The 17,975-nt window shown below is 42.6% G+C and overlaps 1 protein-coding gene across 11 annotated transcripts in view; it reads right to left on the reverse strand.

Moving 5' to 3' along the window:
* Positions 1 to 766: 766 nt before the first annotated feature.
* WBP4 (WW domain binding protein 4) overlaps positions 767 to 17,975 on the reverse strand; it is a 38,425-nt gene continuing 21,216 nt past the window's right edge. For 8 of the 11 annotated variants that reach the window (XR_014819589.1, XR_014819590.1, XR_014819587.1 and 5 more), the window contains 2 exons: positions 16,526 to 16,689; positions 767 to 2,307 (listed from right to left, as the gene is read on the reverse strand). Coding sequence is in view for 6 of the 11 variants with exons in the window: in XM_021065641.2 (XP_020921300.1) it covers positions 2,097 to 2,307; positions 16,526 to 16,689 (375 nt within the window). In the remaining 5 variants the exon portion in view is untranslated. Of the gene's footprint in view, positions 2,308 to 9,516; positions 13,020 to 13,936; positions 14,671 to 15,396; positions 16,690 to 17,975 lie in introns of those variants that run through there. The other 3 variants (XM_084981906.1, XR_014819588.1, XR_014819586.1) reach the window with 3 other exon arrangements.

The raw sequence follows: 17,975 nt of genomic DNA on the forward strand, positions 1-17,975 counted from the left end.
GATCCCTGGCTGGGCACAGTGGGTTAAGGATCTGGCATTGCCACACCTGTGGTTTAGGTCAAGCTCTGGCTCAGATTTGATCCCTGGCCCGGGAACTTCCATGGGCTGTGGGTGTGGCCTAAAAAGGAACAACAACAACAAAAAGAGTGCACTAAAGAGAAACACTTTAGGGAGTTCCCGTTGTGGCTCAGTGGAAAAGAAACCAATTAGCATCCATGAGGATGTGGGTTCGATCCCTCCCTTCAGTGGGTCATGGATCCAGTGTTGCTATGAGCTGTGGTGTAGGTCACAGATGTGGCTCAGATCCCACATGGCTGTGGCTGTGGCGTGGGCCAGCAGCAGTAACTCTGATTCAGTCCCTAGCCTGGGAACCTCCATATGCCGCAAGTGCAGCCCCTGAAAAAAAAAAACAAAAAACAAAGAGAAACACTTTACATAATGATGTATAGTATGGTTTTTAAAATGTCTTCAATTGCATACTTTGTATGGGCCAGTAAATACGTGGGTAAAATACAGCACTATTCCACTTACAACAGTCTTATTATTTTTTCCAACTGAAGAGAGTCAAGTACCAAAATACCGGTTATTACATACGGTAGATGACAAATGGGCTTCAAAAATGTAAAATACTTCTCCATAATGCTATTCATTCATGACATATCTAAATAAGGACACTGAACAAATATAAAGACACGTCTGCAAATAGTATCTCACCAGTGCTAAGGCGATGCTGATCTGTATTAGAAGAAAAAACAAAACCCCAGTATTTAATTCACTCTTTCGTAAGGTTTTTAATAAGCTATCATTTTCTTACATGGACACTAATAACCTTAAAAAGACAAATATTGACTACAAAATGCGAACTACTGTACAATTTATAAAAAATATAATTTTAAGAATTTGAATAATAAAGGGAAATGGATTAAATAAGAAAATCCCACTTTTTCAGACATTTAAGCAGGAAATGGGAAATTTCCGATTTGTCCAAAGAACACTAACACCGTTTGCTGAAGCCAGAGACCTTACTATTTTTGTTCAAGCCTTCATCTACATGGTTTAAATAAATCCAAAAAAATAGTTTCCAATACATATAAGGCCACCACTCAGAGTGCATGACTAGGGAAAAAAGGGCTCCATGGGAATAAGAAGTTGTGAACAGGGTATGTCTTGTTCATCTTAGCACAGTGCTCGGCTTCAAGGGAAAATGCTTCAGCAGTGGTTGTTGCTTTGCATTGAGCTAGGCAGACAGAGCTCTCTACTTTTAGTCCAATTTTTATTCCAGAGGAAGCACTACCTGAGCTGCAGTCCTGGTTCTTGGCCCTTGACCTTAAATCCAGTAAGGGAAGCTGCACTTTTTTTTTTTTTTTTGGTTTTTTTGCCATTTCTAGGGCCGCTCCCATGGCATATGGAGGTTCCCAGGCTAGGGGTCCAATTGGAGCTGTACCCACCGGCCTACGCCAGAGACACAGCAACGCGGGTTCTGAGCCATGTCTGCAACGTACACCACAGCTCACGGCAACACCGGATCCTTAACCCACTGAGCAAGGCCAGGGATCGAACCCGAAATCTCATGGTTCCTAGTCGGATTTGTTAACCACTGCGCCACGACGGGAACTCCTGCATGCACGTTCTACATCGGCCTTCTGCCAGGAGCCTCAGAATGGAATCATCACGGGCTGTGAATCTTTTCCTGTGTGGTCGAATTCTTATTGTTTCGGATAATATCACTGTGTAAAAGTAATGCATTTTCAGTGCAGCAGTACAAGGATGTTCATATGAGGAAAAAATGGAATAAAGGCCTTACTCTTCCAGGTTTTAAAATAACAGATACATAGCATCTTATATTATGACATACTAGCAATTTTTAGACACTGAACATAATACACTGTATTACAATGCAATGTGGTAGGCTTCCGTTTTAGGAACAGAAATCAGTTTCACATGAAAAAAGATTTATTTTAAATTCACATAAAATACATTTAGAGTCAGTCTAAATTTTTGGCCTTTGAGATACTGTACAGTAAACACGGAGGAGCTTTTAAGATGTAGAGTCTCCATCCTGTCCAAAAAGGGTGTCCGAAAAAGCTTTTTTACAATTATTGATCGTCACCTCGTTGCCTTAAATTTCTAGATTTTCCATTTTCAATTCTTCTCTTTTTGAAGACGGGGGCCACTCCATCTGCCACGACGCCAAGAGAAGTGACGGTTTTTTCTTTAAAAACCACTTTGGCTTCCCCACCACCATCAGCCTCTGAAGTGGACATGTATTCATTTTCAGTGCTTGGAAGTTCCAAGTCTACCTCCTCACTAGAGCAGAAAGGAAAAATCAAACCGTTATTGGGCAGAATAAGACAAACTCTCACATAACATGGGAGTCCACCACAGTCGCAAGATCATCTTTCTTTTTTCTTTTTTGTCTTTTCTAGGGCCGCTGCCACGGCATATGGAGGTTCCCAGGCTAGGGGTCTTATTGGAGCTGTAGCCGCCAGCCTACACCACAGCCACAGCAACACAGGATCCAAGCCACGTCTGCAAACCTACACCACAGCTCACGGCAACAGTGGATCCTTAACCCACTGAGCAAGGGCAGGGATCGAACCCGCAACCTCATGGTTCCTAGTCAGATTCAATAACCACTGCGCCAGGATGGGAACTCCACAAGATCATCTTTCTAATAATAACAGAAGTCAGAAGCTAGTCATTTTGGAGCACGAAACTATTTTAAAATACTGATTTTACAATTAAGATACTAAGCACCTGCTTAGGTGGCTACATGAGGAGAAGGCCCATCTGTTCTTTTGTTCCTGCTGGGTCCCTCACCGAAGGAAATGCCTGTACTTATATTTGATTAGCAGCGTAAGGTACACAGATGGCTCAGTGAGAAGGAGCGGCGGGAACGGATTTTGCCATGCACTCCCAAGGACTCTGGGGGCTTACCCAGAGCAAGATGAAACCCACGGAATCCCGATGTGCTGGTGTCGGAGACTCGGTGTGACTCTTTGCCTGGCAGCTCGTTTCCAGGGAGCAGCCCTTCAACCACCCACATGGCTAGTGTACATACTCAGCTGACTCGTCCCAGAGATCAGTACCTGATCAATCTGAGCCTATTGAGAGCCCCCCACCCTCTACACGGTCAACTGGTCTAAGAGAGAGCAAGTAAGTCAGGCCACACTCACTGGTCCCATCCGCGAGCTCTTTGAACACGGACCAGAAAGATCATATGTTTAACTCCCTAGTGGCTAAGGATATAAAACCGGCTGGGAGCCACCTATCCTCCTATTTAGAGAGAGGAGTTCCGCAAAGACGGAGAATAAAGCTGGCATGCAAAGAAAAGCAGGATGGGGACAGACAATCCTGCCAGTGTTTTGGGCCTGGTTCCAGTGATGCCTGAGGCCCAGCCCAACTCCTGCCCCCACCCTCTACAGCTTGTAGGTCGAACCTTCCGGGGAATCTCTGAACTAATAATCTTTTTTTTTTTTTTTTTTTTTAATAATCTTTTTTAAAAAAATTAAGGTAACTCAAGTTTCTATCACTTGAAACCAAATGATTACCTGGTCAGCAGGAAAGGAAGACTGATGACAGGACAGAGAAGGGAATACAAAGTCATGGGAGGCGGGGTTCCCGTCATGGCACAGTGGTTAACGAATCCGACTAGGAACCATGAGGTTGCGGGTTCAATCCCTGGCCTCACTCAGTGGGTTAAGGATCTGGCGTTGCCACAGCTCGTGATGTAGGTCGCAGATGTGGCTTATTGGACCCCTAGCCTGGGAATCTCCATATGCCGCGGGTGCGACCCTAAAGAGACAAAAAGACAAAAAACAAACAAACAAAAAATCCACAAAGTAATAAGAGGCTTAAATGTTAAAAATCCCAGATATTAAGAGTTGAGAAAATCCATCTGAGCAGAGTGAAGACCTATACTCTTCAATCTCAGAAGAACCCAGGTCACGTAGTCATTCATCCTGATTCTGGGGGGAAAAAAGGAGAGAAAACCCTTTCCTGGAGGCCAGGAGAAGTGTGAAGGGCTATGGCAGATCTAGAGCAGTTATTATAATAACAACAGCAGCTACTGCATGTCTACTATAAGCCAGACAAGGCACCAGGCACTTGGAGTAGAAATACTCTCTTTTCGGTTTAACTTTTCTGTCTTTTTTTAGGACTATAACTCCTTCTAATTTATTTTCCCTTTGGGGGACCACATTGTGTCAGTGGCCTGCATGACCATGTTTGTTCATTTGCAGTTATCTGCTTCACTGCATGGCCTTGGCCTGGCCCCTGACCCCAGCCTCCGCTGCCGTGTGTACCCTCAGCGCGAGGCTGTGCAGCCACAGGAGAGCACACGGATAGCCAGGGTCCCTGAGGCTGTCAGGGAACCTGTAGGTGGTCCTGGCCTTTGCTGCCTGCCTGGCCCCTACCATGACATGCACAGGCATCTGAGGCTGGGGGTGTGCCCACCACCAGAGCTACTCACAACCACGGCCAGCCCTGGTCTCGAGCTGCTGGTCTTGGAAGCGCTGCTGAGGACTCCAACAGCCCTTGCAGAACCCCTGCAGCGCTCGCTAAGAACCACACAGTTGTTGGATCCCAGGGGCCTTGAGCTGAAGAAATAACGCATGCCCCTGGACCCAGCACTGCCATATGTCCCCTCATTCGGTGCCTCGTACCCACGAGACCTGGCGCCACAGCGCCCTCCACCCGAGGGCGCTTATCGGAGTCAGTCCAAGAAGTCTCCAAGAGGCGATTCCTTTTGCAAGCGTGCAGATATCTACACAAGGCTGCTACAATACCCGAGAAACCTGTCTCCACCAAAGGAATACAGGAAAGCTCGAGGAACCCGCCCAAAGAAATGAAGATCCAGGAACTATCCAATAAAGAATTCCAAATTATTTTACAGATGCATAAAGAGCTACAGGAAAATATAGATAAATAATTTAATGATACCAGGAAAACAAGAACGAGATGAGAAATTCAGCAAAGAGATAAAAAATGAAAAAGAAGAAATTCCCGTGGTGGCTTGGCAGTAATGAATCCGAACAGAATCCATGAAGACGCGGGTTTGATTCCTGCCCTTGCTCAGGGCGCTGAGGATCTGGCATTGTTGTGCGCTGAGGCGTAGGTCGCAGATGTGGCTCGGGTTTGGAGTAGCTGTGGCTGTGGCCATGGATGGCAGCTGTAGCTCCAATTCAACTCCTAGCCTGGGGAACTTCCATATGCTGTGGGTGCAGCCCTAAAAAGCTCCCCCCACAAAAAAAAGAAGAACCAAACAAGTATAATAACTGTCCTGAAGCATTACAGAGAGAGTTGTTTTTTTTTTTCTTTCTTCTTTTTATGGCCACACCTGTGGCATATGGACATTCCCAGGGTAGGGGCTGAACTGGAGCTGCAGTTGCCAACCTATGGCACAGCCACAGCAACACAGGATCCGAGCGGCGTCTGTGACCTACACCACAGCTCATGGTAATGCCAGATACTTAATCCACTGCGTGAGGCCAGGGATTGAATCCGCGTCCTCATGGATCTTAGTTGGGTTCATTAACCGCTGAGCCACAAAGGGAACTCCCTCCATAGAGAGCTATAACAGGAGACTAAGCCAAGCAGAATAATCAGTGAGTCTGAAGACAGATCATTTGAAATATGCAATCAGAGGAGAAAAAATAGGGTAAAGAAGGAAGAAAGCCTATGGAACTTCTGGAACACCATCAAGAGAAAAGATACACATTCTTCTCAAGTACACAAAACATTCTCCAGGATCCTATTTTAGGCCACAAAACAAATCTTGGCAAATATAAGAAGGCTGAAATCATACCAGGTATTTTTTATGACCAAAATGGTAAAAAACCATATATCAATAACAGGAGGAAAGATGGAAAATTCACAAATATATAGAAGTTAACACACTCATGAACAGGTATGAAGTCAAAAAAGAAATAAAAGGGAACTCAAAAAATATCTTCAAACAAAAGGAAAGTGGAAATACATGTACCGAAACCACCAGGATGCTGCAAGAGAGGTTTTAAGAGTAAAGTTTACAAGTTCCCATCATGGCTCAGGGGAAATGAAGCTGACGAGGATCGTGAGGACGCAAGTCCGATCCCTGACCTTACTCACTGGGTTAAGGAACCAGCATTGCTGTGAGCTGTGGTGTAGGTCGCAGAGGTGGCTCAGATCCGGTGTTACTGTGGCTGGCAGCTAAAGCTCCAATTTGAACCCTAGCCTGGGAACCTCCATGGATGCTTCAGGTGTGGCCCTTAAAAAAAAAAAAAAAAGACAAAAAGAGGAAAGTTTATAGCGATAAACACCTACATTAAAAAAAAGACATCTCGGAGTTCCCATCATGGCTCAGCAGTTAACAAACCCAACTAGCATCCATGAGGAAGCGGGTTCAATCCCTGGCCTTGCTCAGTGGGTTAAGGATCTGGTGTAGCTGTGAGCTGTGGTGTAGGTCACGGATGTGGCTTGGGTCTCATGTTGCTGTGACTCTGGTCTTGCGCTGCCGTGGCTGTGGTGTAGACCAGTGGCTACAGCTCCGATTGGACCCCTGGCCTGGGAACCTCCATATACTGAGGGGGTGGCTCTGAAAAGATCAAAAAAAAAAAAAAAAAAAAAGAACTCTCAAATAAACAACCTGACTTTACACCTCAAGGAACTAAAAAAAGAAGAACAAACTAAGACCAGGGTAGGAGGAGAGAAATAACAAAGATCAGAGTAGAAAAAAATGAAATAGAGACCAGAAGAATAGGAACAATTAAGAAATATAAAAGCCGGTTTATTGAAATGAAAAACTAATTCGACAAACTTTTACCTAGACTAAGAAAAAAAGAAGACAAAAAATCAGAAATGAAAGTAAACGACCTTCAACTGATACCACAGCAATAGAAAAGATCATAAAAGACTGCTATGAACAATTACATACCTACGAATTGCATAACCTAGGAGAAATGAATAGATTCCTAGAAACATAGAACCTACCAAAAAGGAATCATGATAAATAGAAAATCTGAACAGACCAGTAACAAGGATATTGAACCAGCAGTCATCAAAAATCTCCCAACACAAAAAAGGCCAGGACCAGATGGTTTCACTGGTGAATTCTACAAAAGATTTAAAGGAGTTGTGAATCCTCCTCAAACTCTTCCAAAAAACTGAAAAGCGAACACTCCTAAACTCATTAAGAGGTCAGTATTACTCTGATATCCAAGCCAGACAAGGACACCACAAGGAAAGAAAATTATAGACCAACATCCCTGAAAAATACAGATGTAAAAGTTCTCAACAAAGTATTAACAAACTGAATTCAACAGGACATTAAAAGGACCACACGCCATGATCAAGTGAGATTTATCCCTGAGATGTAAGGATGGTTCACCATTTGCAAATCAACTGCGATACAGCACATTAATAGAATGAAAGGTAAAAATCTTGTCTCAATAGAAACGCACTTGAGAAAATAAAACATTCTTTCCTGAGAAAAATGCTCAACAAATTGTGAATAGAAGGAACATATCTCAACATCACATGCCAAACCTCCAGCTAATATCATACTCAGTGGTGAAAGTCTAAATGCTTTTTCTCCAAGATCAAGAACAAGACAAGGGTGCCCACTCTCACCACTCCTATTTGACATAGTATTGGAAGTCCTAGTCGGAGCAATCAGGCAAGAAAAAAAAAAAAAAAAAAAAAAAAAGGCATCCAAAGTGAAAAGGATTTCTCTCTCTCTGAGGATAAGATGATCTCATACCTAGAAAACCCTAAAGACACCCACCTGCCAACTGTCAGAACTAATCAATGAATTCAGTAAAGTTGAAGGACACAAGATCAAAAAAACAGAAATCTGTTGCGTTTGCATACACCAACGAAACATCTAAAAAAGAATTAATAGTCTCATTCAGACTGCATCATACACAATAAAATACTAAGTGATAAATTTAACTGAGGGGGTAACAGGTATATAAACTGAAGGCTGTAAGACATGGAAGGAAATTGAAAATACAAACCACTGGAAAGATATCCTGTGTTTACAGATCAGATGAATTAGTACTGTTGTACTGTCCATACTACTCAAAGGCATCTGCAGATTTAAAGAAATCCCAATAAAAATGCCAGGGTACTTTTCAGAGAAATAGAAAAAAACAATACTATGATTTGTATGGAATCACAAAAGATCCCCAGTCAAAGCAATCCTGAGAAGGATCACAGCCAGGAGCGTCACAGTTCCTGACTTCAAACTAGACTGCAAAACTAAACAAAACAATGTCATAGTCCCATAAAAACAGAAACACAGGGAGTTGTGGCTCAACAGGTTAAGAACCCGACTAATACCCATGAGGATGTGGGTTTGACCCCTGGCCTCGCTCAGTGGATTAAGGATCCGGCATTGCCGTGAGCTGTGGTGTAGGCTGCAGACATGGCTCAGATTTGGCATTGCTGTGGCTGTGGCATAGGCTGGCAGCTGCAGCTCCGATTTGACCCCAAGCCTGGCAACTTCCACAAGTTGCAGATGCAAACCTAAAACAAAAACAAAAACAAAACCAGAAACAAAGACCGATGGAAAAGGACTGATAGCCCAGAAAAAACTCTCACGTGTAGGGTCAATTACTATTTGACAAAGGAGCCAAGAATATTCAATAGGGGATACATAGTCTCTTCAATAATTGGTATTGGAAAAGGCAGGTGACCACATGCAGGAGAATGAAACTGTAGCCCATCTTACATCACTCACGAACACTGACTCAAAATTTATTAAAGACTTAAGCATAAGACACGAAACTGTACAACTGTCAGAAGAAAAGATAAGGCAAAAGCTCTGATAATGGGCTTGACAATGGTTTTGGGGATGTGACAGCAAAAATCAAAAAGTGGGACGAAGTCAACTAAAAAGCTCTCAGAAGCAAAAGAAATAATCAACAAAAGAAAAGGTGGAATGGGGAGTTTCCTTCGTGGCTCAGTGCTTAAGGAACCTGACTGGGAACCATGAGGATGTGGGTTTGATCCCTGGCCTCGCTCAGTGGGTTAAGGATCTGGTGTTGCTGTGACTGTGGTGTAGGCCGGCAGCTGTAGCTCCAACTTGACTCCTAGCCTGGGAACTTCCACAAGCTGCGAGTGTGGCCCTAAAAAAAAAAAAAGAGAGAAAAGGTGGAATAATACATTTGCTAATCATACATCCAATAAAGGATTAATATCCAAAATACATAAAGAATCCATATAACCCAATTACAAAAGAATCCCCAAATAATCCCATTAAAAAATGATCAGAGTAATTGAATAGACACTTTTTTCTTTTCTTTTTCTTTAAGGGCCACACCCACAGCATATACAAGTTTCCAGGCTAGGGGTCGAATTGGAGCTGCAGCTGCCGGCCTATGCCACAGCCACAGAAAACTCAGGATCTGAGCAGTGTCTGTGACCTACACCCAGCTTCACAGCAATGCCAGATCCTTTGCCCACTGAGCAGGGCCAGGGATCAATCAAACCCAAGTATACTGGTCAGGTTCATTACCACTGAGCCACAAGGGGAACTTTTTTTTTTTTTTTTTGAGAGTTAGAGAAATTAGGATTTATTCAGTGGACCACGAAAAGGAATTGCAGATCTAAAGACGATGTCATACAGAGAATATATTTCTCTAAAACCTGTCCCATTGTGACGCAGTGGTAACGAACCCAACTAGTATCCATGAGGATTCGGGTTTGATCCTTGGCCCTGCTCACTGGGTTACAGATCCAGTGTTGCTGTGAGCTGTGGTGTACATTGCAGATGTGGCTCAGATCTGGCCTTGCTATCTGTGCCGTAGGCCAGCAGTTGCAGCTCCAATTGGACTCCTAGCTTGGGAACTTCCATATGCCTGGGGTACAGCCCTAAAAAAACAAAAAGTAAACATTAAAATGAAAACAAAAAACAAAAAAAACAAAACCTGTCTGAGAGCACTGAGACCAATGAAAGGGACCAGGGTGTGATGAGAAGGCCTGAAAGCAGTGCACAAGCAGCAGTGGACGGGAATCAAACAAAAGAGGTTTCTTTCCCTTAAAGCAAAGTTAGCACTGTGGCATATGTAGGTTCCCCGGCTAGGGATCGAATTAGAGCTGCACCTGAGGCCTACGCCACAGCCACGGCAACACTGGGTCTGAGCCTCATCTGGGACTTACATCACAGCTTGTGGCAACACTGGATCCTTAACACACTTACTGAGGCCAGGGATTGAACCCACATCGTCATGGAGACTGCGCTGGGTTCTTAACCCACTGAACCACAATGGGAACTCCCAGAACAGACATTTTCTAAAGATGGCACACAAATAGCCAATAGGTACATGAAACGGTACTTGACATCACAAAGTGACAGGGAAAAGTGAATCAAAACTGCAAAATCATCTCATATTTCTTAGGATGGCTAGTATTAAAAAGACAAGAAGTGTACGTATCTTTTTGCATTATAGTTTTGTCCAGGCACACATCAAAACTATAATTCAAAAAGATACACGCACCTCTATGTTCAGTGCAGCACTGTTTACAATGGCCAAGACATGGAAGCAGCTAGATGACCATCGACAGATGAACGGATAAAGAGGATGTGACATATACACAAAATGGCATGAACTCAGCCACAAAAAGGAACGAAATGATGCCATTTGCAGCAATATGGATGCAACTAGCGATTACCGAACGAAATGGAGTCAGTCAGAAAGAGAAAGACAAATGCCATATACTATCACTTACATGTAGAATTTCAAACATGGCACAAATGAACCTATCTAACAGACCCACAGACATAGAGAACAGACTTGTGGTTGCCAAGGGGGAGCGGGAAGGGAGTGGGATGGATGGGGAGTTTGGGGTTAGTAGATACAAAAACTATTCCACTGAGACTGGATAAGCAATGAGGTCCTGCTGTATAGCACAGGGAACTCTATCTAATCTCTGAGGCTAGACCATGATGGAAGATAATATAAGAAGGAGAATATATATATGACTGGGTCACTCTGCTGTACAGCAGAAATTGGCAATTGGCGTAACACTGTAAATCAACTATCCTTTAATAATAATTTAAGACACACAAGATGTAACAAGTGTTGGTAAGGATGTGGAGCAAACAGATACCTTTAACACTGCTGGTAGGAATGTGAACTGGTACAGCCACTACGGATAACAGTATGGGGGTTTTTTGAAATGTTAAAAACAGGACTACCATAGAATCCAAGATTCCCACCTCTGCATATAAGCCCAAAGGATATACACCCAGAATCTTGAAGAGATACCTGTATCTTGGTGTTCACGACAGCAGTATTCACAACAGCCAAGATAAGGAACAGATGAATGGATAAAGAAGATGCGGTAGATACACATGGTGGAATGTTATTTAGCCATGAGATGGGAAGGAGATCTGCCATCTGTGACCACATGGAAGGACCTGGGGCGCACGGTGCTAAGTGAAGTAAGTTAAGATGGAGAAGGGCAAATACTGCAGGGTACCACTTGGATGTGAAACCTAAGAAACCCCAACTCAACAGAAATTGAGTACAGAGGTGGTTATCAGGTCCTGAGGGGTGGGGGAAAAAGAGGAGATTCAGGTACAAACGTCCAGTTATAACTAAGAAGAACAGTTTGGGGGATCTCATCTGTGGCACAGTGATTACGGTAACACTGTATTATACACCTTAAAGTCGCTAAGAGCCTTCTAGATCTTTTGTTTGTTTGTTTGCTTGTCTTTTTGTCTTTTCTAGGGCCGCTCCCGCAGCATATGGAGATTCCTAGGCTAGGGGTCGAATCGGAGCTGTCACCGCCGGCCGATGCCAGGGCCACAGCAGTGCCAGATCCGAGCCGCGTCTGTAACCCACACCACAGCTCATGGCAACGCCGGATCCTTGACTCACTGAGCAAGGTCAGGGATCGAACCTGCAACCTCATGGTTCCTAGTTGGATTCGTGAACCATCGTGAACCACTGAGCCACTTGGGAACCCCAAGCCTACTAGTTCTCGTCACAAAAAGCTCAACAAGCCAACCGAATAAAAACCATGGTTATTAAGTGTGACATAAGGGAAGTGTTAGCTAACACTATTGTGGTAATCACTATGCAACCTAAGTCTATCAAATCAACACACTGCACACTTTAAACTTACACAGTGTATATCAATTATAGAGTCTTACAGATGGAAAAATTCGTTAGCAAATACCATTGCAAGAAAGTATAAAACTTAGAAGGATTTTAAAAAATACCTGAAAAATTCAAAAGTACAGAAAGTTTATTACCAAAAGTTTTCAATTTTAAGCCCTTAATGAAATATGAGACTAGGGGAAGAATATATGAACTACTAGAGCTAACTAGGGGAAGCTACTCCCCCTGGCCCCCCATCAGCTGTAGCGTGTAACAGTCAGTGAGTGTTTAGGTGTTCTAGGTACCGAGTGCCAACATGGTGCTAAAGGTGTTAATTTGTTTTTTTCTATTTTATTTCCCACAATAAAGTAGAAATAGGGTAAGAACTATTATCATCTCATTTTACAGATGAGGAAACTGAGGCTCAGGGAGATTTGGCAACTTGCCTAATGGCATACAGATAGACGGTAACCAAGATACTGAAAAGCTATCAAAAATTACCTCCCCCTAGAACTCCAGGACCAGAAGATTTTACTAGGGTTTTTTTTTTAAGCTTTTTAATCCCTGGGAAACTATGAACTATTCTATAGCATTAAAGAAATGGAAAGCTACCTAATCCATTGTTTAGCATAAATCATATATAAAAGTCTCATAAAGGTATCATAAATCCAACAAAAATAAAACTACAGATCATCATTTCCCAATCAGTTTTTCATAGAAGAGCTATGATTACTGAAATTCACCAAAATCTATAAATCTATGTCTGATAATAATCCTTGAACAATCTAGGAATAAAGCATACCTCTTTAACATAACAGAGATTATGTATCTTAAGCCAATAATCAATCCAATCCTCAACATAATTATTATTATTTTTTTTTAGAGCCACACCTGAGGCATATGGAAGTTTCCAGACTAGTGGTTAAATCAGAGCTGCTGCTGCTGGTCTACGCCACAGCCACAGGCACTCATGATCTGAGCCATGTCTGCATCCTACACCACAGCTCACGGCAACACTGGATCCTCAACCCACTGAGCGAGGCCAGGGATCGAACCCGTATCCTCATGGATACTAGTTGGGTTTGTTCCTGCTGAGCCATGACTGGAACTCACAATCCTCAATATACATTTTAAAGATATTTCCACTGAAATCAGCAACAAAACAGAAATAGCAACTTTCCTTATTGTGATACTGGGTTTGAAAATGTAACTAAAATAAATAGGACATGAAATAAATAGGAAGTAGAATTAACAGAAAAAAGTCACGGGCAGTGCCCTTGTGGCACAGCAGGTTAAGGATCTGACATTGTCACTGCAGTGGCTCAGGTTCGATCCCTAGCTTGGGAACTTCCACGTGCCGCATAAAAGGACATAGTTAAATCGCAATAATTAAACCTTTAAGATAGATGGACTAATAGAAGAGAATAGGTAGCTAGAAACACACTTGGTAAATCTGAAAATTAAACACAAGATAAAAAAAAAAAGGTGTCACTTAAAAATAGGGAAGAATGAGCAATGAGATCCTGCTGTATAGCACAGGGAATTATATCTAATCACCTGTGAAGGAACACGATGGAGGATAATGTGAGAAAAAATGTGTGTGTGTGTGTGTGTGTGTGTGTGTGTGTGTGTATGTATGACTGGGTCACTTTGCTGTACAGCAGAAATTGACAGAACATTGTAAATCAACTTTAATAAAAATTTTTAAAAATCAGGGAAGAGTACTGGCAAAATTATTTTGCTGGGTAAGATAAAAAATTGTTTTAGAATCTCATCTTTTACAATGCATAAAAATTACTAAAGATGGATTAAATAACTACATTAAAAAGACCACACAAACCAGAAGGAAATACAAGTATATATATATATATATATGACTTTTAGATGAAAAAGGGTAATATCAATAAAATAGATCACAAAGAAAAAAAGAGATCAGAAGATTTAAATATTACAAAATTCTACACATCAAAAACTATTATAAGCACAAATAAAAGTCAAACTACAAATGTGGAAAATCCATAATAACCACTACTGATAAATGGCTAGCTTCTGTACTACATAAGGAGCTTCTGAAAGGAAAGATTAATACCTCAATAGAAAAATTTGCAAAGACTATCAACAGGCAATTCACAGAAGGGTAAATACAAAACACTGATAAAAATATGAAAAAAAAAAAAAAAAGTTTCAACCTCCCCAGTAAATCTACTTAGGAGGTCAGACATAATCCATCACATATTAAACTGGTTGACTAGGTCAAAACTTAGTAAGAATGGCTTTATAATGTATTTATCACATGGAAAACGAAAATACTGAAATTTTAAGAAATCTCAGCTTTGAAGTATAGGAGATGCTGATAAATAAAGGAGGACCATGTTTCTATTGTCACTTAAGAAAGATTTCGGGGAGTTCCCGTCGTGGTGCAGTGGTTAATGAATCCGACCAGGAACCATGAGGTTGCGGGTTCGGTCCCTGGCCTTGCTCAGTGGGTTAAGGATTCGGCGTCGCCGTGAGCTCTGGTGTAGGTCGCAGACGTGGCATGGATCCCGAGTTGCTGTGGCTGTGGAATAGGCCGGCAGCTACAGCTCTGATTCAACCCCTAGCCTGGGAACCTCCATATGCCACGGGTGTAGCCTTAAAAAGCAAAAAAAAAAAAAAAAAAAAAAAAAAAAAGATTTCGGAGTAATTAATGTAGTCTATGATTCCTGCAACTTCAATATACTTATGGAGCCCCGGCACCACCGCATAGCATTAAATACACATTTCCTAATATTTCATTAAGTAACATAAATACAACCTGAACATGTAACAATAACATTCCAATAGCAGTTCAAAGTTATACTATGGTATGATATCCTAGGGAATCAATTCTTATTAGAACAGTATATAAAGTGGCCCAAAACTTGGATTATTCTACCTGGTGAAAAAATACGACTTTTTAAAGTACAGTTTTAGCAATGAATAACTTCACTCTGAAAGTATCCACAGGGCAGTTGTGCTACCATTTCAAAGCATTCACATTTCAGAGAAAAACTGCTTAACTCACACAGATACATTTTTCCCCCGCCTCAAGTTTTTTTAGCATTTAAAAAACACCAAACTGTGGCGCTGCGAGTGATTTTCCTTTCATTGCGTAAATGATCCAAAGACAGTAACTGATAGGAACAACGTAAACCAAGTAACACGTCTACCAGGATCTTGTTTAGTTGACAAAACGGCTCTCTTTTTTGCTTTTGGCACCACACCTGCGGCATACACAAGTTCCCAGGCTGGGGACTGAATCAGAGCTGCAGCTGCCAGCCTGTGCCTCAGCCCCAGCAATGCGGGATCCAGCCACATATGGGACAGACAACACAGCGTGTGACAATGAGGGATCCTTAACCCCGTGAGCAAGGCCAGGTATGGAACCTGCATCCTCATGGACACCATGTCGAGATCTTCACCCATGAGAGGCACAAAGGGAACTCCAAAACTGCTGTTTTTTGAATAAAAACTTAAAACCTTAGGTGAAATGTCATAAGCCATTTTCAATACGGTAACAAACAAGAACTTTTTTCTCGTCTTTAGAGAGATCATATGAAGCACTTATTGAACATGCAGATGTTTGTTTCTCCGAGAGGACACTGATGGTAAGTGCGGGAATGCTCCTGTGTATACGGTGCCAGTTAGTGTGGGCATGTGTGGTCAATACAAATGTCATCTCGTGGCAGGAATTAAAACAGGAGTTCCCATTGTGGCGCAGCAGAAACGAATCCACAAGGAACCATGAGGTTTCGGGTTGGATCCCTGGCCTTGCTTAGTGGGTTAGGGATCTGGCGTTGCCGTGAGCTGTGGTGTAGGTCACAGATTTGCCTTGGATCTGGCGTGGCTGTGGTTGTGGCGTAGGCTGGCAGGTGTAGCTCTGATTAGACCCCTAGCCTGGGAACCTCCATATGCCAGAGGTTCGGCCCTAAAAAGCAAAAAAGAAAAACTTAGCTTCTTTTTAAAAATAAACATTACCTTACAATTAAAAATATTTAAAAGGAGTTCCTGTTGTGGCTCGGTGGGTTAAGAACCTGACTGGTATCCATAAGGATTCGAGTTCCATCCCTGGCCTTGCTCAGTGGGTTAAGGATCTGGCACTGCCACAAGCTGCAGCGTAGGTCACAGATGCAGCTTCCGACCTGACCCCGTGTTGTCACAGCTGTGGCGTAGACCTGCAGCTGCAGCTCCAATTTGAAAACCCCTTGCCTGGCAAGTTCCATATGCCTTGGTACAGCCCTAAAAAGACAAAAATCAAATCAAATCATTTAATTAGAAAAAATAAGACCATTATAGACATAAAAGAAATGAGCTACACTTTAATTGAGCACCTTACTCCTGAAATTAGGTACTGCAATTTATGGAAGCATCAGAGCATAAAATAACTGTAGTAACAGTGGGATTAAGTTGCAGGTACTTACTGGGACTCTACTTCTTGCTTAATTTCTTGCCACTCTCCATAAGGGTTTGGTTTTTTGTGAGCCTTGGGTTTTCCTTCACTTGGACCTGATGAATTCTGCCCTTGGGTCTTTTTTCCTTTCTGTGTTTCTGGTTCAGTTCCTTTATCACTATTTTTATTTTTTTCCTGGAATGTCAAAGTCAAGAAATAACAGACTTCAAGCAAAACTGCCGGAACAAAAAATTTCTTTAACATAGTCTTGTTACTGATTTACAAATAATAATCCATTAACTCACTGAATAGTTCAAATTTGCACCTAACACAACAAACATACATAAAACAACTCTGAAGCCTGATGAGGTTTTTCATTAGGTCTAAAATGCTAATACACCGTGGCCAAGGGTGCTTTTTAAAATAATACACGACCCTATTAATAGTCTACCATTAGAGACATAACTGGTCTTTTTTATCCTTTCCTCTCTACTGCTCTCCTTACTGACATATCCATATTCTTACTGACACCTCCCTTTATACTGTGCCCCTTTCGAATTTAATGCCATGTCACCAGACACTTCTACATCTGTTCCCTCTTTTAAAAACTCCATTAGGAGTTCCCGTCGTGGCGCAGTGGTTAACGAATCCGACTAGGAACCATGAGGTTGCGGGTTCGATCCCTGGCCTTGCTCAGTGGGTTAAGGATCCGGCGTTGCTGTGACCTGTGGTGTAGGTTGCAGACGCGGATCGGATCCCGCGTGGTTGTGGCTCTGGCGTAGGCCGGTGGCTACAGCTCCGATTTGACCCCTAGCCTGGGAACCTCCATGTGCCGTGGGAGTGGCCCAAGAAATAGCAAAAAGACAAACAAACAAACAAAAAAAACCTCCATTAACCTGTTAGTGTTAATGAAATCCATCTTCACGTTGAGGACATTGCCAGAACCTCACTGGTAACTACACAGTACTAACTAACTAACCTATACAACTAGTAACTACATGAAATTAGAAAGAGACACCTTCTTGAGGTAGAAGCAGCTCCCACAGGAGCCCCTGGACAGGCTGGTGCTTTTACGGCACCCCTACATCGGGGACCACAAAGCCCCTTGACCTGGTTTAGGGTGTGGACTGCGAGCTAGATTTCAGCCTCTTTGCAAAGTGTGCAACCTTGGTCGGGTGGCAGTCCTGGGACACTGTTTTGTTTGCAACTCCCTGGATGGATGCTAATACATGCCCTATGCTGTGATATTACAGGAGGTAGGACATGGCATCAGCGTGCCATGGCATCCTGACGGCTTCCAAGCCAGAACATCTCAAAAATAAAACATTTGGGGGAGTTCTGGTTGTGGCACAGAGGAAACGAATCCGACTAGTATCCATGAGGATGCAGGTTTGATCCCTGGCTTTGCTCAGTGGGTTGGAGAACTGGTGCTGCCGTGAGCTGTGGTGGAGGTCGCAGATGCTGCTTGGATCCTGAGTTGC

This window comes from Sus scrofa, chromosome 11 (genome assembly GCF_054392235.1).
Source record: "Sus scrofa isolate SSC_HxYL_T2T_F1_AM1 chromosome 11, Sscrofa_HxYL_maternal_Yorkshire_Landrace_v2.0, whole genome shotgun sequence".
NCBI classification, from domain to species: Eukaryota; Metazoa; Chordata; class Mammalia; order Artiodactyla; family Suidae; genus Sus; species Sus scrofa.